This window comes from Sinohyriopsis cumingii, chromosome 5 (genome assembly GCF_028554795.1).
Source record: "Sinohyriopsis cumingii isolate HCF-2022 chromosome 5, ASM2855479v2, whole genome shotgun sequence".
Lineage (NCBI taxonomy): Eukaryota > Metazoa > Mollusca > Bivalvia > Unionida > Unionidae > Sinohyriopsis > Sinohyriopsis cumingii.
The window spans coordinates 115,715,086-115,739,869 of record NC_142965.1 but is presented as its reverse complement, the minus strand read 5'-3'; the positions used below and the strand labels follow the sequence as shown (position 1 = coordinate 115,739,869).

Genomic DNA, 24,784 nt, shown 5'->3' with positions numbered 1-24,784 from the left:
TTATTGAATTTGCAGGGTGTAAGAAACAGTAGAGAGGCTCCATATAGGGAAATGAAAACCTGTCAGAGGATTTTTAGAATTATTAAATAAATTAAATTAGAACTTGTACTATTTTAAAACACACAGAATAGAGTAATCAGTAAGATGGATAAAACATGTACCCAACAAAAGGTTTTTACCAATATTCTTTCATGTCTCCTGACAGATTGAGATTACATCAAAATCATTCTGATGCCACCTCACCATTGTCAGGAAATTTCTCTGTGTCCAATTACATCCACGTCCAGTAAGAGAAAACTTTCTGTGTGGTCCTATCAGGACACCACATTGCTCATGTCCACCAGAGCTTTGGTAGGATAGATGGATCAATATCTTAATATACAGTACAGGTGTACAAAGAATTAAAGGTAGCTTGGTTTATTTCGTCAGGATATGACGAAGAATAGCTTACTACTTCTTTGTAAACCTTTCCAAATGGTAAGCAAAGATGCTGACAAGAATGTTCTTAAGACGTGGGTGTGGCTCCCCCCCATCTTATCTCAGGACTGGAGGCGGGGCAATGCCAAATGGAAGCTGATGATAACAAAGTAGGATTTTTATAAAAAGGAAATCACACAATATTATTAATCTGCGTAACTGGAAATGGAAGCATCATCTTTTTGGGCACAAAATTGTCAGTACCAAATTTACTGCATTTCAGCCCATTAAAACAGTTCTTTCAAAACCATCTCAATGTCAACATCCAAAGAGATAAACTAACAATGGGGTGGGTGGGGTAAAAACATGAAGCAACACAATATTTATACAAATTCTTAAATGTAACCTGATGGATTGAGATGAAATCCAAAATATACCGATGTCACCTCACCTATTTGTCAGGAAATTTCTCTTTGTCCATTGACGGCCACATCCAGAAACAAAACATTCTGTGCGGTGCTTTTAGGACAGTGGTCATAAGAGCATTAATGTAATTTTAAAGATATCCATACCTTTATTCCTGTCTCTTACTCTTAATTTTAAAGATATCCATACCTTTATTCCTGTCTCTTCCTCTTAGGTTTACTGGAACTTTGCCAACAAACAGGTTGTGGTGTTAAGAGTAAAAGTTGCTGTATTTGTGTAGTTTTATTTTACTAAGTGTTGTGATTTCAGAACTTTTTAGACAGAAAGCAGACTCTAGCTTTATATAGCTGACAAAACAAAAAAGAACAGTGTTGTTAATAAATTACTCACACATGTATGTGCACTCTCTGGAACTGAGGTACAATATATACTATATTCTCTCCGTGAATTCCAAAATTGAGGTATATTTTGCACTGGACATTTATTTGAAACAGGATCATATATTTTAGAATTATATACTTCATGTTTTAATTAGGAAGAATTAGGTATTTTATTTTATATAATTAATGTTCATGGCTAACTGAAATAAAGCCACCAGTTGCAAATATTGCATTACTCTCACTTTACACACATTTATCCAGTTAGGCAACCTTAAACCAGGATTACCTGTTGAAGTTTTTCTTCACTTTGTGCAAAGGTTCTATCTTATTGGTAATTTGTTCTATTTTAGGACAAATAATAAGTGAATTTCAGATTGGTCAGTTTATAACTTGTCTGTATAAGCAACATAGCATGAACAGCATATTAGTGGTAAATAGTCATTCCAGTAGATTGTCTCTATAGTGTGTGGTCATACGATTTGCAGTAAGGTTGGTAGTTAACTTTTTACATTTATTATTATGTCAATGTTAGTGTGTCCTTTTAGAAAGTGTAATTTTTATAAATCTAAGTTTATTTTTTTAAATTCAGTAATAAGCTCTTAGGGATGAAATGCATGATCATCTTAAATCGCCACTTGTGGTATTGTTTTCGGGATATTATGAGGTGGTTGTTGTTGTGAGGTTTAATGTCATTTTTCAGCGCTTGATAGGCTATACACGGCAGCCGGTATTAATGGCTGAGGAAGAACCAGCGAAAACCCCGGAAAGAACCACCGACCCATGAGAAGACGTGAATAAACTCGTAATACTAGCAAAAATGAAAAGAAACTGGCAGTCTCATTTTTTGTACTATACAATCCATTGTCAACTAACACTTGTAAACAGACAATTAACCATAAGATGCAATGTCAAACAGCACATGGCTGTTTAGTTATTACAGCATTTATAAGGCACATGTACCTAATGAAGCTACCAGAGGCTCCATATAGGGAAATGAAAACCTGTCAACAAGCTTTTTTTAATTATTAAATAAATTAAATTAGAACTTTTACTATATTAAAACACACAGAATAGAGTAATCAGTAAGATGGATAAAACATGTACCAAACAAAACATTTTAATGAATATTCTTTCATGTCTCCTGACAGATTGAGATTACATCAAAATCATTCTGATGCCACCTCACCCACTGTCAGGAAATATCTCTCTGTGTCCAATTACATCCACGTCCAGAAAGAGAAAACTTTCTGTGTGGTCCTATCAGGAACCCACATTGCCCATGTCCACCAGAGCTTTGGTAGGATAGATGGATCAATATCTTAATATACAATACAGCTGTAGAAAGAATTAAATGTAGCTTGGTTTATCTCTTGTCAGGATATGATGAAGATTAGCTTACTACTTCTTTGTAATCCTTTCCACATGGTGAGCAGAGATGATGACAGGAATTTTTTTAAGATGCAGGTGTGGCAATGCCAAATGGAAGCTGAGGATTGACAACACTAGTACTATTACAAGGTACATGCATATCTAATTTAAGAAGAGCATTCAGCATCTTTATATCACTTCAGCAACAAAGTATCTGCATACCGAATTTGGCACTGGCCAACATTTTCTCTGCTTCTTCAAAGAATCACAAAATGGGGTTACGTCTACCTTGTATCGGAGTACTCTTGTTTATTCTGTTTCTGATACTAAGCAATTCTGTTTTGTGAACTAAATACCCTCTCACAATCAGCCATTTGTAATAGTACTGCAATTTTGGCCAATTTAAACAAATTAGGGAACTGGTCTTCATTATAATCAAACTCAATCATGTTCTTTGGATATTTCTACTGTACTATCATATTTGCTGCAAGGCTGTATGTCAAGGTTCTTTTTTTTTGCTTTAATGTGTACAAAACTGGTATTCCATTAAAAAACACACATCTAACCTGGAATGCTTGTAAATTCAAAATGGCTGCTAATAACAAGGAATTTAAAGAGTCATTTCAGAAGCAGAAAATAGTGGAAAAAAGCGTAATGGTTGGCATGTGCAATCTGTGTAGGAATGCAAGAAGACTCGAGACAATATAATTTAAATATTCAACATATAGAGTTGAAAACATTTACTGACATTGTTGGTCATTTTTAACAGCACTTTTATCACTTATCTGACTATATCATGCACACCGTTTCATGGATTTCAGACCTTACAGACGACATGCCTCATTTCACAGAGTACAAGTTCTCAAACATCAAAAGTCAGAAATAATCTTACCTAGGGCTATAGCCTCTCCTTTGGTTGTAACTATCACGATTTCATCATTGACTTCAATTCCATCCTCATAACGAAGAACACCGGGTAACATGATTTTCGCACCATAGCATACAGCATTTACCTAAAAATAATTACACAAATTCATAATCATCCAGACGACGTTTTCCTTTTCAAGATTTAAGTTATACAGATACCATAAATAATCATTACAACGTGAAGCTTGTACAAACTAAGATCTACCACTGCAAAATGTGCTGACAGATCTGGGTCAATGCAGTTTGTTAGGAGCACTTAACAGAATAATGAACAATGATCTTGATTTATTGTGTGATGACAGGTCAGGGTCAATGCTGTTTGCAGTTGAATTCGACTTGTAACCAAGTACATAAGGTACAACATGCATTCTACCACAAGAATGAGTTAACTAGACTTGTTATATATTCACTAGCATAAACCATCTCTTAATTTCCAAAATATCTGAGTGAGGCACAGATTAGCATGTAATTCATTTCACTGAGCACCACTTTAGGAAAATATTACTAAAGTTCACAATATCTTCACAACTGTATCAATATTGTTGCCAAAGACAATCAAAATTTTCACGACTCCCAGCTCTTATCTAAATGAATGTATTTGTTTTCATAGTGCAACAGAAGGAACTTTACCACAGGCACCTCAGTCAATGGAAAATTCATTTTATTCATGGGAAGCGAACAAGGGCAAAAAAACAAACAAAACACCCCACTATTTAGATGATTTTAAACGTTTTCAACATACGATTGGTTATTTCATGTCTTTTATCATCACTATAGAGAACTCAGCCATTGAAAACCTGAACTGCCTTACAGAGCTGGATAAGATTTCATATGTCTAACATTATCCAATTTCACAGCATGTTATGATCATTTAAAAGATAACATACATCTTTCATAGCTCCAAGATGAATTCAAATCAGTTCTGATGGCATATTAACTTTTTCAGTTACAAGCCATATAAAAGACCTTTCAAGGGGGCCCAGGGGACTGAAGGTTCCTATCTGAAAATGCATTTTACACTCATAAAAAACTGCTCCTGGTGCTACTTATGATCATAAAATAAACCAAAATAATCATTTAAAAAACTAATAAACTTACCAGATATGTTCAACTTGACCTTAACAATATTTATCGTCACATGAATTTTTTCTCCAATGTTGAAGTCATTTTATGTGCATGTTAGTGTTCACATCGTAATTAAGTCACAATAATTTCTCAATTTTTGCAGCAAATATATTATACTTCTCTCTTTTCATAACAAATCTGTAAAATAAACACCCAAGTACATCAACTACATACAAATAATCCCATACATTCACATGTCTTTTTCTCTAATGGACACAACCTGTTGATATGACAGTCTAGTTCATTTTGCAGCTTTGACAACAATTCATTTAGCCTTCCATTTTTGGCTCAAAATGCAATCATTTCTTTTCATTCTCAATAATAGCATTTCTCCTTTCAAGCTGGTGCTTGTACTGGAGACATGCAGAGCGCATATTCTGGCTACATCTGTTCTCTCATGCAAGAAATCTTTCTTCTTACAGTAATTATATATAAGAAATCTTTCTTCTTACAGTAATTATATGCACTTTTGCACGATGCTTTATAAGCTTATATTTTTCCATATGCAGCTTCTTATGTTGTTGCCATTCCAAACTCTTCCAACCACGATTAGCATAATTCACATCTTTCTTGCAGATGTCACAAATTGCCAGTCCTCTAGTGCTGTTTTCTTATAAACTGACCAACTTATATTCCGCAACCTTTTCACTCCAGCTATTTCCATTTCCATGTCTATTATCTATACTTTTCGTGTCATTATCTCTCTCTCAACGACTCGTAATGACATGTTTTGCCATCAGTTTCCATTACGCGAAGATTCATTGGATGAATTTAAACTTTTGACCAATCAGAACGCTCTTTACGAGAGTCATGTGCCATCTAAAATAGGGAATAAATGATATACAAGGGTTGTTGCAGAATAGGACTCGCCAGACTGTTTTAAACAACAACAACAAAAAAAAAAACAAAAAAAAAAAGAAAAGAAAAAAAAAACAAGATTGGAGATGGTGTAAAATAAAAAAAACAACAGACTATATCAAGAAAACTGATTCAAGTCAGAAGAAAATCGGAATTCTGCTTTAAAACGGAGAAAAATCATGTCTGCTTAAGATGTAAATAGTGGTTACTTTGAACTGAATTTCTTTATTGAATTTTTGCAGGACTACCACTTTACATAAAGTAATTGTATTTCATTGACAGTTTTCATTTTATATATCTGCACATTTAGACATATTTGTCCACCAAAAATTTGGAAGTAATATAACAATTACCCCTATCTTTCCAAATTCTTCAATACTGCCAAACCAGCAGCCCCCCCCATGTTATCCCATTTCTATAATCTCGAAGCTGCCTCACACAGATATTGGAATGTAACCTTTAACTGGCACCATATAGCCACTATTGTACTGATGTGCTACGAAACCCTACAAGTACATAAATGTATACCTACTGACATTTGACAATTGAAAGTCTATTGCACAAGATGTTGGTAACTGCTAAAGTAAGAAATTAACTTTCAAGACATTCCTTACAGCAGTGTCTTTCATGATCACTCTTTTGTGTGAAGTCAACAGTGCCTCAAGTGGATGGATGACTCTTCGTAAGTAACTATCGTCTTTATGATTATCGTACATCCATTGGGCATCCAATACATCATGCATGGTCACCATTGAACTCTGAAAAGGAACACCACATTCAACAGCATTTCTAAATTTTACAAATCAATCTTTAATTTTATTAAATAACTGAACAAGAGTCCCTCAAAGGGACTGGGTGAAAAATATGGGTAGGAATTCATATCAAGTCCATTTCTTCCCTCCTTTTACTGTTTCAATGCAGTGTTGAAATCTTATTTTTGTGAAGTGTTGAAATCTTATTTTTGTGAAATGCCAAAATAACAAATTTGGTAACAAATATATCTTTCTACATGTTTGAATTGACATGTTCATAAGTTCAGTACATACATATTTATGAAGACCACAGATCTAAATCTGATAGCATGGAGAGAAGATCACTTAATTCGTATCAGATATTTCCAATATGCTAAATTTGGTTTAGTCCACAACAGTATTTTATTTAATGAGCAAAATTCATTTGTGTTAAGTCACTAGAACCATAAGCTCTGTGAAATAGAAAAATAAAATCAATGCCAACTGACATGACCGGCAATAAATGAGTCAAGAAATGTCATGAACATGCATACCATCAAATTTGCAGAATCATTTCTGCCATTTTTCATCTAATACCAATGTAATAGATTGGCATCTTGTTACATATGTACTGTATATACCGTTTTCTACACCAAGATGCTATATGCTAAGTCACTAGAACCATAAGCTCTGTGAAATAGAAAAATAAAATCAATGCCAACTGACATGACCGGCAATAAATGAGTCAAGAAATGTCATGAACATGCATACCATCAAATTTGCAGAATCATTTCTGCCATTTTTCATCTAATACCAATGTAATAGATTGGCATCTTGTTACATATGTACTGTATATACCGTTTTCTACACCAAGATGCTATATTCTCAGTGTGTCAGTCACATTAGTGATTTTGTACTTTTGTTTCTAACCAGTCACAAAGAAAACTTACCATTACAAAATCCCTCTGGAGGATCTGGTTTTCTACTTGCTCACAATACTCTGAAGCTAAAAATTACACTGGAAATCTAAAGAATTTTTCCTCACTAAAATATACTTCTATTGCTACTAAATTAGATGCCTTGTTAATTCTAAAAGAATATACAACTTGCTATCAATATAACATTTTCAATCGTTATTCACATAATAAAGTTTTAAACAATTAGGATGTATCACAAGGGTTCTGAGCTTGTTAGGAGGATAACAGGCATTTAAGGGTCATAAAATCCAAGAAAAGTTTGCTGTGAACCCAAACAAAAAGTCAAACTGGGGGTGGGGGATGGGGGCAACTTTTATAAATTCTGTGGAACAATGGAAATAAAATTCTTTCAAGGTCTTGTCAATATAAAGCCTCATCATGAATTTAGTTAAAATTGATCATCGACAAAGCAAAGCTGTTGAAACCAAACTTAGGACCATCAAACAGGGGCCACTACTCTAAATGGGGACAAGAAAGAGTAAATGTAGTTATGATGGTCGTCAGTATAAAGCTGAATAAAACAGACGAGGGAGAAAATCCATTAATTCCCAGTAAAGCTGTCTTCTGAAAACAAAACTGATCACAGACTGATGGACAAAAAGACTGTCAAACAAATGTTTTTTTTGTTGTGCTCTGATGACTTTATCAAGAGAGTTCTTAATTAAAATGCAAATATTTTCAAACCAATACTTAATAAAAACTAAGCAGTCTTTCAGCTGATCTTTTTTTAAAAGCAAAATTCAAACAGATCCATATATAATTACTTGCAAGCTTCTGATCTATTAGTTTTGTCCCTCTCTTTTGTTGCCTGTATGTCTCTAACTGACTACAGGAATCCGGATCAAGGGAGGTTACTATAGCACATGATACCAAGCCATTATTTACCATTTAAAGTAATGGCCTGAACATTTTGTGCATCTTGTCTTCTGGATATAAAGTGTCTCCATAAAGCACATACCATTACAGAATTCATTTACTTTTGTCAGCATAAATTTCCATGATTTGGCAAAAAATGAAGCTTTTGTGGGTTCACACTGTATACTTTCTCAGACAAATTTTAACATCACTTTCAATGGAAATGTACCAGTGTTCCTCTATTTGTTCATTTAAACAAGAAATGAAATTTATTCTTATAATGATCCTTCAACACACTTTAAAATAAGATACCACTGGTTGCCGACAAGAGATGTCATTCTTTTTGTCTACCGGACTAAATGGAACGTAAACAAAAATGTACATGCACAAACACAAAAGTTTACACACCTTTTCTGACTGGATTCCAGATCTTACTCTGCGGAGTTCTTGCATTTGACCACCAACGCCCAAAAGAAGACCCAAATGTACACACATCGTACGAATGTAAGTGCCCGCTTCGCAACTCACCCAGAATATGCCTGAGTAAGATATGGTAGGTGCACTGTATTATTGTGGCGACAAATTTTGGGAAAATTTCATCAATTATGTGTATGGTGAGAAAAACATTTATACAGAATTGTTACCAACAAAACTGCTCTTTGAATGCCACTTTACAAGCAACATGTTACAAGTAACAAGGTTTGAACTTTACTATTTGGCTATGGTCCATAATTGTATGTTTTAAATATTTCCACCACGATTTAGTTTATTGCTGTACATGGCCAAATAGAGTATTTGGTAAACATGTGCAACTATTCATTTTAAAATATTATCAGGGAATGAAATGAATGAAATTTCCAAAATGGACCCACTGGCCTAAAAAAGAATACTGCAAAAAATTTCCTATGTCAAACATTAAGCTTGATATATTTAATTTCAGACTCAAAAAATGTATTTTAATTGTCTAGGACAGATGTTTTGTGAAATTGTTGTTCATCAACTGCACATTAACAGGCATTTTCAAAATATTAAATGGGACACTCTCATCCAAGCTGAAATGTAAATCATTTTCTGGAGCACACAAGAGGAAAACAAAAGAGCAATAACAAATCAAACTTAAGTAAAACTGGCATTCCGACATGCAACCATCATTTTTCTCTTAATGATCATCTCAGTTTTGATGGCCTTAATGTTCCCAATATAATGAACAGCAATTTCAAGACAGCTGGCATATACTGTGTAAGGTACATGTATTGAAAGTAAACCCCAAGTCTACTATTCAGCTAATCTTTCATATCTATGTACAGATGTTTCATGGCAAATGAATACATGTCCATTTTGGGTTTAATGGCTTGTCAACACAATACCATCTTGCATACATATTTTAACAGACAATGAATCTCAGTAAATTCAAAATCTTACCCATTGCCTTTTCTTTGTCATACTCCAACATTTTAACCTCATACACCGTTCTTATTCTCAACTGTCGTTTGACGGCTGATATGAGTGGTGGACGCTGAAACAAGGCACCTGTCAACCTTTCTAAATTCTGTAACAAAACAAAAACAGTACAATGAAAAGTGTTGATATACAAATCCGACTAATAAACAATTACCTAGTCCATCCCAATGAAGATTTGTTAAGTCCCTATAAGCCACTGTAAACATCAATTTTCATGCAAGAAAAGAAACGACACTAAAATGATCTTGATGAAATGTTTTGCACTAGTAAAGCAAGATGGAAATTTTGTTTTAATCAAAAGCTGACAAGTCTCTCAAAACAGATTCTAGCACAAACATATCATGAGAAATGAACAACAAAATTAAAAGAAACTCAGCGGAGCATAGCATGGATCATCGTGACCTAATTCTGCTGTGAGGGAGTATTGGTTATCAAGATTCATTACATCACAAACTTTCATGACTCGAAATAGGATAGTATGTACATGGAATACACTCCCACCAAACCGGTAATGAACACAATAATTTAAACAAAGACATTAAATGTGAAATGTAGGGTACTGTGACCTTTTTGTATGTGGTACCATAGAAATGTATAATTATCAGCTAGACCAGGGTCCATATAGAGTTCTGAATGATAAACTCAAAGACTTTTCCCAAACTTTCAAAGACCACAAACGCAGATGCTCTATTTTCTCAAACATTCAAGGCCTTGAAAATGCTGCGCTGGTTATAAGCTAAATACAAATATTTACATCGTAACTAGTAAAAATGTGGCATAAAAGTATTATTTTTTGTTTTGTTTTTAACATTAATTTTAAAAAAATGTCGTCTACAATGTACAGGAATTGAAGCCCAGTGCCTTTCTTAAATACAATGGTAGTTGATCCAGGTTGGTCTGGATAGGTATCCAACATCCCTTGGATAGCGAGTCAAAATTGGCAGGTAGCCACAGTAGCTCAGTTGGCAGAACATGTCATGAACTCGATATGCAACCGGGCATGGCTTGGCTGCCTTTTTGTGTAGAAGGAAAAAGGCAGTTAGCTCCACTATCACTTGCATGATATAACAAAGTATTAAAGTATCATTAAAAAGTAATACAACCCAACAAGATCATTCAATTGAGCAACTATGGCTATCTTCTTTTGTTGCATGTGTGCAGTAACAACAATGATGCATATAATCCTCTTGGTGGATGCATGGGAAATGAACAACAAAAAAAAAAAACAACTAAATATTTAACCAATGTTAGTGTCATATAAAATATGGGTCACCATGACTGATAAATGTTATCAAGGTGCATCACCACAAACATATATATGTGAGAAAGCTTGCCAGTAGCTTCTCGAGGGTCGGTGGTTCTTTCCGGTGTTTTCCCGGGTTCTTCCTCCACCATTAATACTGGCCGCTTATCGAGTGCTCAAAAATGGCGTTAAACCCAACAAGAACACAAACATATATATAAAATGAGTGCGGGAAAAAAACCAATAAAGTGAAAAAGCATCACAAAATGTACAAATAATTTACATGTACAATGTCAGTTAATTACCATGGGGTAGGTGCAATGAAAAACATCTAAAACTGACGTCAAAGATTTAGGAAGATGGAATGGCTGTACAGCATTGAAGCCACCCACCCACACGTGTAGACACCAATACAAATGGCAGAATGCTCTCCTCTACTTCATAAAGATATTCTATGAAACCAAAATTCTGCATGATATATTTGAAGATCTATATTCCAAAAATTATATGCAACTGCAGTGGGAAAGGCTGGTCAACATGACACATCTTTCGAAGCAGCAAACACTGAAGAGAACAGTGAAGGTACAATAGTTTTAAAAGCAAAATGAAAATGCTGAAAACTTCATCAACTTTTACATTCATATACTCAAACTGAATGTTTTGCCTTTTATCAATATTAGCAGATTTTATAATACACCTTTGTTTCCAACTTCTGTGACCTGTATGTCATTTGCAGACAAGGAACTGAAAAAATAAAGGGAGGTTACTATAGCACATGCTACCAAGCCATTATTTACAGATCAAAGAAATGGCCTTGAAATGTGCATCTTGTTTGTTATCTGAAAATTATTTTTTTCATAGGCTGTTATATTTGTGATTTGCAGCAATCACAACAACCTATGATCTGTTAAGTTGCATGTACAGGGTTCATTAGGTTCATTAAACTTGAGCTGAACACAAATAATTCACGAACTGCTGCATAAAACCTAGCAAGAATGGTAGAGATTCAGCAAGGTTGTATACTTTTAAATTTGTTATGTACACACCAAAGGATAATATGTTCTCTCCTTCCTTCAAGGCAAGCTACAAAACCTCAGTGCAATCTCAGATTCTATAAAGTTCCATAATCCAAAATTATATGCAGTTGCAGTAGGAAATGCTGGTCAATGACCCCTTTTCCACAGCAACAAACACAGTAATGATCCCATTCAAATAATGTCAAAACAATGAACGATACATTCATATCAAGCGTTTCCAATGCTACTTTATTCTACTAAAACCGAGTCAGATTGCAACAAATTCAAATCAGTACATTTCTAATATATTACACTTTGTCTCCCTTTTCTGTTTCTTGTACGTCACTTGCAGACATTAAGGAATCAAAATCTAAAGGGAGGTTACTATAGCACATGCTACCAAGCCATTATTTACTGAGCAAAGTAATGGCCTTGAAATGTGCATTTTGTATCTAAATAATCAGACTAAATGATTCATTTTCATGAGTACTCTGGTGTGCTTTTAAGTTTGTGTTTGCTGCAATCACAAAATCCAATTATCTGTCAAGATGCGTCTTACCAACAAATTCATGTTTCCAGTTGTGTCAGTACACATACTGGATGCCAATAACCCAAGCCAAAGGAAATAATTTTCCAAGAATGCAGTTACTGCTGCACCCAGTTATGTGCAATGAAACTTACTCCAAACTGCTAACTAGGACCTAGAAAGAATGTGTGAGATGCGGTAAGGTTGTACATGCATTTTCATGCACGACAAGCAACAAATCTGCCGCTCATTTTATATAAAAAAATAAAAAGTATATGCAGTTGCAGCAGGAAATGGTAGTCAATGACATTTTTCATAGCAGCAAGCATTCTTCTGACTTTATTCAACTCGTGTTAAACAGTAAATAGTAAAATAAAAGCTCCATTAAAATTTCAAAAAAGCGTTTCCACTGCTAGTTCATTATATTTAGACTTAAAATGATTGTCCTTCTTCTATTTGTAAACTTGCAATCTATTACATTACTGTCTACCTCTTTTGTGACCTGTATGTCACTTGCAGACAATAAGGAACTGAAAAATCAAGGGAGGTTACTATAGCACACGCTACCAAGCCATTATTTACTGAGCAAAATAATGGCCTTGAAATGTGCATCTGGGTCTAAACCAGCACCATGCAGCACTTATTTAACAGACTGAATACGAATGTGAAAACGGTATTTTCAATGGGTTTTAAACTGCTTGTTACATTCTTAAAAGGGGAGGGGGACGAGGTTTTTTTGTTGCAGCAATCACAAAATTCAAGTACCTGTTAAGATGAATTTCTCACCAACTTTCACAACTCCAGGTATAACAGTAGATGTACAGGGTGCAATTAACCAGAGATGAAGAAAATTATTCACCAAGAATACACAACCCCACCTCCATGCATGTGCGATTGAAACGACTCCAAACTGCTGCCTAGGGTCTACAAGGAATGGCTTGATGCAGTCAGGTTGTACATACACATATTCTTTTTTAATTGTGTATGCTGACACAAAGGATAGCATTTTCACTCCCCCGTCACAACAAACAAGAAAATGTCAGCTGTCTCAAATTCTATAAAGATCCATAATCCCAAATTCTATGCAGTTCCAACAGGAACTGCCTGTCACACTGACCAATCTTTCATAGCAGCAACCACGGTACTGAAATGGTTTAACTGATGTTAAAATAAAAATGAGCACCTTCAATGATACATTAAAGTTTCAACCATAGCAAAATAAAACGATCATTTCCACTACTACTTCATTATACTCAAATTGAAACAGATTGTTACATAATGTTTGTTAATTTATAGAGTATAACATTTCTGTCTCGCTCTTTTGTGTTCTGTATGTCACATGCAGACAACAATATAAAAAAATCAAGGGAGGTTACTATAGCACATGCTACCAAGCCATTATTTACTTAGCAAAGTAATGGCCTTGAAATGTGCATCTTGTTGGTATTCTGAAAATTATGTTTTCAAAGGTTCTTAATTAATTGATGGGTTTTTCAATGTGATTTGAAGCAATCACAACACCCTAATATCTGTCAAGATGCATGTACAGGGTTCATTTAACTTTAGCTCAACACAAAATTCACAATTAATGTACAAAGTTGCCCTCCCCATCCCGTGGTATGTGACCTCCCAACCCTCTGGTGCATGCAATGAAAAATAGTCCAAACTACTGCCTAGGACCTAGAAAGAATGCACACCTTTAAATTTGTGTATGTAGACACCAAAAATAATGTATTTTTTTCTTCATCAAGGCAAGCTACAGAAAATATATGTGCAACCTCACATTCTATGAAGATCCATAATTCGAAGTTATTTGTGGATGCAGTAGGAAATGCTGGTCAACAACCCTTTTTCAATAGCAGCAAATACAGTACCGACCTGATTCAACCGATTTTAAAACAATAAATGATATATTCAATATCAAGTGTTTCCAACGCTGCTTTATTCAAATAATAAGCAAATTGATTGCAACGTTTTAAAGTCACCAAATTTCTAATCTAACAGAATCTGTCTCCCTCTTTTGTGTCCTCTATGTTACTAGCATACAATAAGGAATAAAAAAAACCTCAAGGGAGGTTACTATAGCACATGCTACCAAGCCATTATTTACTGAGCAAAGTAATGGCCTTAAAATGTGCATCTTGTTGGCAATCTGGATCAAAACAATCCTCATGCAGCATGTATTTCATGCAAATTGAATATGACTGAAAATGTTGTTTTCATGGATACTTAAACAGTTTTATGCATTTTTTAATTGGGGTGCAATTAACCAAAGCTGAACAAAATAATTCACCAAGAATGCACAAAAATGTCAACCCACACCTCCATGCATGTGTGATTTAGACGACTCCAAGCTGCTGTCTAAGACCTAGAATAAAGGAATGACCAAGATGCCATAAGGCTGGACACATGTATATACTTTATATTTGTGCATGAAAACACCAGGGATAATGTATTCTCTCCTTCAATAAGCAAGCAAAAAATAATACTTATAATATTTTTTATATATAAAAATTAAGTATTTTTTATATTACAAAAGAAGACGTAACTCGCTTGCTGTCATACTTTCCATTAAAAACTAAAATCCAAATGTAGGTCACTTGAACCCATTTTTTTTCACAGCAGGAAACATGGCACTGACCCGTTTCAACTGATGTTAAAGCAATAAGAGCAACTTAAATGATACATACAAGCTGCATCCAAATCAAAATAAAAACAAGCGTACAACTGCTACTTTATTATACTCAAACTGAACCAATGCCACCTTCTAATATGTCAATTTCTAATCTATTAGACTTTTGTCTCTTTATTTTTTTTAAATGTGTGGTTTGCAGCAATCACAATAAAGAAGTGTGTAATTTTGATTTTTGATATAGCTTTAAAAAAAATTCAATCATATCGCTACGACGTCTGCAGTGTGGCAGTTATATATAGTGATGCCTAGCACTGGGCCATCATGCTGCAAACATCACACCCAGTCACATTATCCTGACACCAGGACCACCAGTCCTAACACTAACCTTTTAATGCTGAGCACCAAGCGAGGCAGCTTTCAGTACCATTTTTATAAGTCTCGCAATACCCAAGTGACTGTCAAGCTGCATCTTACTACAAAATTTCATGATTTCAGGTACATAGACAGGCTGCAGATAACTAATACTACTCAAATGGAGACTGATTGCAATGTTTTAAAATCTGCAAATTTATAATCTATTACACTTTGTCTCCATTCTTTGTCATATATGTCACTTGCAGACAATAAGGAATTTAAAAATCAAGGGAGATTACTATAGCACATGCTACCAAACCATTATTTACTGAGCAAACAAATGGCCTTGACATGTGCATCTTGTTGGTATTCTGAAAATTCTTTTTTCATAGGTTGTTAATTATTTGCTGGTTTTTTAAGTTTGTGATTTGCAGCAATCACAACACCCTATTATATGTTAAGATGCATGTACAGGGTTCAATAAACATGAGCTGAACACAAATAATTCACAAACTGCTGCAAAAGACCTAGCAAGAATGGGCAAGATTCAGCAAGGTTGTATACTTTTCAATTTGTGTATGTACACACTAAAGGATAATATGTTCTCTCCTTCCTTCAAGGCAAGCTACAAAACCTCAGTGCAATCTCACATTCTATAAAGTTCCATAATCCAAAATTATGCAGTTACAGTGGGAAATGCTGGTCAATAACCCCTTTTCCATAGCAGCAAACACAGCAATGATCCCATTCAAATAATATCAAAACAATAAATGATGCATTCAATATCAAGTGTTTCCAATGCTACTTTATTCTATTTAAACTTAGATTGCAACAAATTAATATCAGTAAATTTCTAATATATTACACTTTGTCTCCTTCTTTCGTATCCTGTACGTCACTTGCAGTCAATATGGAATGGAAAACTCAAGGGAGGTTACTATAGCACATGCTACCAAGCCATTATTTACTGAGCAAAATAATGGCCTTGAAATGTACATTTGGGTCTAAATAATCAACATGCAGCACTTGTTCAACAAATTGAATATGAATGTGAAAAAAGTATTTTCAATGGGTTTTAAACTTTGTTGCATTTCTAAGGAGGGAGGGGAATAACTTTTGTTTGGGCAGCAATCACAAAATGCAGATATTTGTTAAGATACATTTCTCACCAACTTTCACAACTCCAGGTACAACAACAGTACATGTACAGTGTGCAATTAACCAGAGCTGAACAAAATAATTCACCAAGAATACACAAAGATGCTGATTCCCAGCTCCATGCATGTGTGATTTAAAGGACTTCAAACTGCTGCCAGGTCCTAGAAGGAATGGCTTGATGCAGTCAGGTTGTACATGCACATATTCTTTTATAATTGTTTATGCTGACACAAAGAATAGAATTTTCACTCCCCCATCACAGCAAACAAAATCTCACTCTATAAAGATCCATAATCCCAAATTCTATAGTGTTGCAGCAGGAAATGCTTGTCACCATGGCCAATTTTTCAAATCAACAAGCACGGTAATGACCCGATTCAACTGATGTTAAAATAAAAATGAGTACCTTCAATGATGCATTAAAGTTTCAACAAAAGCAAAATAAAATGATTATTTTCACGGCTACTTCATTATACTCAAATTGAAACAGATTGTTACATAATGTTTGTTAATTTATAAACTATAACATTTCTGTCTCACTCTTTTGTGTTCTTTATGTCACATGCAGACAACAATATAAAAAAAAATCAAGGGAGGTTTTATTATAGCACATGCTACCAAGCCATTATTTACTTAGCAAAGTAATGGCCTTGAAATGTGCATCTTGTTGGTATTCTGAAAATTATGTTTTCAAAGGTTCTTAATTAATTGATGGCTTTTTCAATGTGACTTAAAGCATTCACAACACGCTAATATCTGAAAAGATGCATGTACAGGGTTCATTTAACTTGAGCTGAAGACAAAATTCACAATTAATGTACAAAGCTGCCCTCCCCAACCCTTGGTGCATGCAATGAAAAATAGTCCAAACCACTGCCTAGGATTTAGATAGAATGCACGAGATGTAATAAGGTTGCACACCTTTATATACTTTTATATTTGTGCATGTAGACACCAAAAATAATGTGTTTTTTCCTTCATCAAGGCAAGCTACAGAAAATCTAAGTACAACCTCACATTCTATCCATAATTCAAAGTTATATGTGGATGCAGCAGGAAATGCTGGTCAACAACCCTTTTTCCATAGCAGCAATCACAGTACTGACCTGATTCAACCGATTTTAAAACAATAAATGATATATTCAATATGAAGTGTTTACAGTGCTACTTTATTCTACTCACAAGCTAATTGACTGCAATGTTTTATAGTCAGTAAATATTATAATCTAATACAATCTGTCTCCCTCTCTTCTGTTCTGTATGTTACTAGCAGACAATAAGGAATATAATAAAATCAAGGGAGGTTACTATAGCACATGCTACCAAGCCATTATTTACTGAGCAAAGTAATGGCCTTGAAATGTGCATTTTGTTGGCACTCTGCATCTAAATATCACACTAAATGATTCATTTTCATAAGTACTCTGCTGGGCTTTTAAGTTTGTGTTTGCTGCAATCACAAAATCCAATTATCTGTCGAGATGCATCTTACCAACAAATTCATGTTTCCAGTTGTGTCAGTACACATACTGGATGCCAATAACCCAAGCCAAAGGAAATAATTTTCCAAGAATGCAGTTACTGCTGCACCCAGTTATGTGCAACGAAACTTGCTCCAAACTGCTAACTAGGACCTAGAAAGAATGGGTGAGATGCAGCAAGGTTGTACATGCATGTGTACAATCATATAAGAACATGCAGACACCATGGATAGTATGTTCTCTCCTACGTCACGGCAAGCAACAAATCTATCTCTCATTGTATATAGATTTTTAAAACATTATATGCAGTTGCAGCAGGAAATGGTAGTCAATGACATTTTTCATAGCAGCAAGCATTCTTCTGACTTTATTCAACTCGTGTTAAAACAGTAAATAGTAAAATAAATGTTACATTAAAATTTCAAACAAGCAAAATAAAAACAAGTGTTTCCACTGCTAGTTCATTATATTCACACTGAAACTGAATGTCCTTTTACTATTTGTAAACTTCTGATCTATTATATTTGTGTCTCCTCCTTTTGTGTCCTGCATGTCACATGCAGACAATAAGAAATTAAACAATCAAGGGAGGTTACTATAGCACATGCTACCAAGCCATTAGTTACTGAGCAAATGAATGGCCTTGAAAAGTGCAAGTTGTCAGTATTCTTGGTAAAAATAATGCACATATATAGCAGAAATTTAACAAGACAGTGTGGATAATGTGTTCAAACATATTTAAATTCTCAGATGGCGAAAACTGTCCAATTGATGACACTGAAGGATCTAAGTGTATGGGGTCTTGAACTTTACTATTAACACAGATCACTGAAGTACTTGACAAGATGCAGCCTCTTACCAAGGCTTATGATTCCTGGTAGTACAGTATGCACACAGAATGCAAAAATATGGAGCAAAACAAAAAATGTCACAGAGAATGTACAAAATCCAACCTAATCTGATCCCCAGAACATAGGAAGATATAATGGTTGGCTGAACAACTGTATGTACCTATATCTTTATGTGTGCAGATGCTAATGACTTGGATAGCCCAATAGGAATCTTCTACATGGTAAAGGAGAGCTGAAAACAGAATTCAAACAGTCTCTGCAAATCTAAAAACCATTTTCGTAAATGCAGTAAAATTTGGCCCATGTAGTAAACTAGCAAAAGGCATTAAATTAGACTGTAGTTCCAAACTCTTTCTGTGATATGATGATGTGGGAGATGGAAAGTTAGTAACAGCCTAACTGGACTATAAATTCTACAAATCATGCTGGATGAAAAAACAGTTATGTTAATTGAAAGAGAGAAAAAAATAAGCCTCTCAAGTCCTTACAAGAATAAGATGCAACTTTACCCCATTCATGAGCATGGATGTAGTTTGCATGCAGACCTGTCTGAGATCATACAAGCATGGATGTAGTTTGTATGCAGACCTGTCCAAGGTCCCATAAACATGGACATTGTTATTGGGTTTAACGCCATTTTTCAGCACATGATAGGCTAAACATGGCAGCCAGTATTAATGGTGGAGGAAGAACCTGGAAAACCCCCGACCCACGAGAAGCTATTGGCAAGCTTTCTCACATACCCACATTAGCCAAATCCAAGACTCGAACCCACGCAGACAGAAGTGAGATGGCAGTGATCCGTAACAGAGAGTGCTTTAGACCACTTGGGGCCCCCAGTCTGCAATGCAAGCACTCTGATGTAGTTTGTATGCAGACTGGTCCGAGATCCTATAAACAGGGATGTAGTTTTTATGCAGAGCTGTTCAAGATCTTGTTAAGCATAGATGCAGTTTGTATACACACCTGTCTGAGATTCTGATCATATGAAGCATGCATTCTGAATGTAATCAAAATTATTTATAATGAAACCTATGGAATGATCACAATCTCAGCCAAAAAATGTAATTAATATGCTCAAAGTCAATTTGTTTACACAGATCTAGATGATAGAAGTCTGCAAAACTGAATCAGATCAAAATTGCTCAAGGAAGGAAGTTTTCATGGTGGTTAAATCCCAGACAATCAAATCCATGTTGTTAATATGCACATCATTCCTGATCAAACTTGTCAGAGAAATCGATGATATAAATTTACATACCAAATGTGATTAAGCTTCCTAAGCAAGCTCATTCATATATACCTTGTTAGAATGTCTCTCACAACAGACCCTATTTCAGATGTTGATAATAGGAATGTTCCAAGTCAGATCAGGAACATCCTCCAGACTGGTAACAAGGTCAGTCATGCAGGCTGGTCTTTAAGATACACACAGTCTATTCACATTTGAAATGACAGATATATAGATCAAATAATCTTTAGGTTCAGGCTACAGTAAAATTATATCACAAATGAACTCGCGTACCAACAAGGTCAATTAAGATCATTTTTTAAAAAATATATGCAGATGTCACTCGTATCTCAACATGTCCACGATACAGGGCATCAAATAAAAAAAAACTGGCGTTCCAAGTGACTGCAAGGTTGGCAAATAGGATGCAAGATCATCACACCAATATGCACGGATGCCACTCGTATTTCAATTAATCTGCCATACTGATGGTTTCAACTTGATTAGTGTGACAACAAGCAATAGATGCAGATACAATTGACAACAGATGAAGGGCCAGCCATACATGGCCTCACAAGATGAACTACAAATTATTTCTGAAACACTTGCCAGCAATGTCTAGTATTTTATGCGCATCATGGACATGTAAGAAAATTAACAAAAAATGCTTCACAGATAAGCCTGATGCAGTAAAAGGTACCATGGCCATCACAGTAAACATTTTTAAAAAAAAGGCTTCCAGACTTTAAAGAAATATAATTCAACTGTACCCTTCTAACATGCTGTTCGTCTTCCACCACACTGTGCAGACGGAATATACAGACATATTCCTTTCCTGCCCCCTGCTGTGATTTGACTAATCTTGTTGCTCGTTCTACACACACTATAAGACATCCTGTAACCTTGGGGTCCAGGGTGCCACTGTGACCTGTCTTCTCCACTCGCAGTATCCTTTTAATCCAAGCCACTACTTCGTGTGAAGATGGATTGGCTGGCTTGTCAAGATTAATAAAACCCGTTCTGCAATAAAATAGCAAAGAAACAACCAGAGTTAAAATGAAAAACCAGTATGCCACTACGAGTCAGTCAGTCACCTGGAATTTAAATGCAACAGAATATGATCAACTTTAATTTCAATTATTTTTTTAAAAATCCAACTGGAACTTTGACAATTTAAATCTTGTACCAGACACATCTCAAGATAAACTCAGTTTAATATATATCATCAAGATCCATCTTTATACAACTATCAGACTGTATACTTGTCCTTCCAAGTGGTCATTTTTCCACAAGCATCCTACTATACTGGTACAAACATGTGTCTAAACATGAATTATCCAATACTGTCTGATGAACCTTACATTTATAGCTGCAACTCAATAAAAAATACTTGGCAACTCGAAGCCATGCTTAGAAACACATTCTGATCTACCAGTGCCCAAACCCATCACCTTTTAATGATCCCCAGGTGAATTAATCTCTTAAAAAATCTATCATGGATAAATTCCTGTTCTGTAACTACCCATAAAAATACTCAGATAGCCCACCTGACATATTCTTCTGTAGACCTCTTTAAAGGAGAGCATCCTGATGGTATAGGTGTATAATGGCCAGTTTTCACATTCAATTTGTCAAAGTTCTGCAATATGGAAAAAGAAAATGTAGTCAAATAAAATACAGCACTGCACCTAGAGTGAATCAAAAAATAAAATACATCATTGCACCTAAAGTGAATCAAATGGACATTCTCATGCCCAAAACTGTCCCTGTTCACATAAATGTAACAAATCCACATATCATGGTCACTACAGAAGAACAAAGGTATATAAACATAGGTAAAAGTGGAAGAAACGTCTAATACTGAAAACAAGAGGCTGCAAGTCCTGTGCAACATCCAAGGGTGTCAGGGTTATGTCTATACTGAACCTGTTCAACTTAGCTAATTCTGAAGGTATTCTGGAAAATGGAAATTTGCCAAATAGCAAGCTATCTCAAAATCGGCAATCACTTTTTGAAAGAATCTTTTTTTAAATGTATTCCAATCTGTTTGTTATTCTGTTTGACGGCTATTGAAAAGAATCATATCAGCAATGTAGCAAGACTGGAAAAATTGTTAAATAAATGATCTTGTTAACATCGGTTGTAGTTCACGTTTGATATTGACCATCGTTTTCAAGAAAGCATACACAATTCTTAAAATGTGATGAAAAACCATTGACATGGACAACTGTTTCCATTTCGCTTACTACCCAAGACACACTCTCCACCCCACAAAAAAGTTGTAGGCAATTTCTCCCATTAATTAAATCTGTAAAACTTGCACCTACACATAAAATGTCTAATTCCTATTTTTACATATACACAATGACGTTAACCTGCAAAGAACAATATATCACCTTATAAAATGTAAAGTCATTAACATTTAAATTTTACCACACACACACACACACATATATATATATATATATATTCCTAGATGCAACTGAACTGGACAGATGTAATATTGATTAGCAGAGGAAACAACTTCATAAAAAATCTACCTGAAAAAAAAACTTTTGAACACCACATCTAGATGTAATAGGCAAATCACATACCAAATAGGATCCAGTTAGGACAGGTGCTGGCTTTGCAAAGCTGTGCTTGTTGCAAGAAGTTTTACCAGACAATTGAAAAATGTGATTACACTCTCTCTGACCAAATGCATCTCAATAATAACAAATTTTGAATCCAGCCATTTCTATGGAAAAGTAAATTAAAAGTAAAAAGTACTATCACTTTTCATTACCTTTAATAATAGAGGCCACTGGGAGGTGTCAAGTTTTTCCATGGCTGATGAAGGTTTCAGAAAGAATGTCTCTGAATGTTGCAACTCCTGCAAAAGTAAACAAAGGTAAAAAAACAAAAACTCTCGTGTACTGGATTTGTATTCAAGAGCTCCATTTATATACACAACCAAGATTTTCCTCAAAACTCTTTTGTAGGTTGAAAAACGTTTTTTAACATATGATAGGCCATAAATGGCAACCAATATACCTGGTGGAGGAAAAACACAGTAGCAACCTTCCCAAGAACATTATAATCTGCTGATAATGCAAGAGTAAAACCTTGCTTTATGAAACAGGATCTTTTCAAATATCATAACATTTGACCACTTCTGGTGATCTTTTAGAATTATTAGCTATGGAAATCAACTCACAAGTGTCTTATCGTATTCTTATTGGGATTTCACTACTGAAGAATTGTTCAAGCTAGGTTAAAAATCCTAATCACAACACCTTGGATTTGAGTGCTTGAGAAATGGAGACAACTATTGATAATTTTGTGGATACATTAGTAACGATATTTTTCTTATTTGAAATCAGTCACACAGCAACCAGTTTATTACTTTTTCTATTCTGCTTGTATTTGTATATTACATAATGGCAAGGTCTACATACCATCGTTTTAGAAAAATGGGTGAATATTGTCACATGATCTATTTTTAATCAATAGATTACACCACTTGGCCAAATAACCAACTTCTTGTCAGTATTTTCATTCAGTATTTCTAGCATCTTAACATCACCTGTGAAACAAGGCACAAATAGTAGACACAATAATTATCATTATGTAGTGTTGCACGACATATTGACGATACAATATTCTGTAAATAACTCTTAGTTTGTAAAGATGCTGATATTCAGGTAAGTCTGTGTTCTAGGCAAAATCTGCAGATATTGACCATTGACTTAAACATGTTTATATTATAGTGTAAAAATTACAAAGGAATACTTTCACACACCCAAATTCTTCCTGTTATTTACCTCTCTTACTTTCTCTAGAAAATCTGTTTTCTCAGCTTCATACATATCCGTAACATTTAAAATAAAGCCAAATCTCTACATTTACACGGTTAAGGAAGACTTAATACAAATATACATTACATACATGATGAAAACAGCAATACATGTACAATCGAGAAACACTAAATGTAAGCACAAAGCAGCTGATACTGTGACAGGAATTAGCAGGAGTGTAATGGCTGATGTACCATGTGATAGGATGGCAGTGCCCATGAAAACTGGCTCATGGCCAGATAAACCTATGTTTATGCCCAACAACCTTGTTTCTCCAGCCATTGATGGAAAAAAGAAATACAATACAAAAAATTAAAATTGAATTATTAGTTATTGAACTCTGACAATAGTACTTTATGACCATGGAAGTGATCGGTTTAAACTGATAAAAAGACTTGAAGCATGGCATATACTATTTAGAGCTTCGAGGCCCTTTAAGTTGTAAAATGCCTGCAGTTTTTTGTACAAAGTTTATGCCATAAATAGTGCTTTTCAGGCAGACTGTTTCTCTTCAACCAATTTATGATTTCTCTGTGGCTGAAACCGAAATTCACGAGATACAACTTGTTCATCTACTTTGTTATGAATATTATTAAGTATGGCAAAATAATGCATTACAGTAACAATAGTGGTACATATTGTGAAATGGAGCAACAAATGTATCAACTTTTTATACAGCCTTACATGAATTTTGAAGTTTTTTCTTTGCAAAAGGAACTTTACTTCCAAACACATGGTTTTGGTGAGTATAAATACATCATTCAATGCAAATGGTGAATGAAGCAGGTGAACATTGACTTTAATTGTATGCAGCAGTATTTGGGGCATATAGATAGGCTTATTGGGCCAAATAAATAATTATCTTTTCACTGATTTAGTCACATATGGAGGACAGGTCCTAAATACTTGTAAATTAGGGAGTCTGAGA

The 24,784-nt window shown here is 34.8% G+C and overlaps 1 protein-coding gene across 1 annotated transcript in view; it reads right to left on the bottom strand.

Annotated features, from left to right (window-relative positions):
- The window catches only part of LOC149800033 (H/ACA ribonucleoprotein complex subunit DKC1-like), a 51,083-nt gene that overhangs the window by 19,942 nt on the left and 6,357 nt on the right, over window positions 1–24,784 (bottom strand). The window contains exons 3-9 of the mRNA XM_089959554.1: window positions 22,806–22,892; window positions 21,568–21,659; window positions 20,791–21,040; window positions 9,487–9,613; window positions 8,473–8,603; window positions 6,116–6,259; window positions 3,484–3,604 (exon numbers count right to left, since the gene is read on the bottom strand). Of these exons, the coding sequence (XP_089815680.1) occupies window positions 3,484–3,604; window positions 6,116–6,259; window positions 8,473–8,603; window positions 9,487–9,613; window positions 20,791–21,040; window positions 21,568–21,659; window positions 22,806–22,892 (952 nt within the window). The remainder of the gene's footprint in view (window positions 1–3,483; window positions 3,605–6,115; window positions 6,260–8,472; window positions 8,604–9,486; window positions 9,614–20,790; window positions 21,041–21,567; window positions 21,660–22,805; window positions 22,893–24,784) is intronic.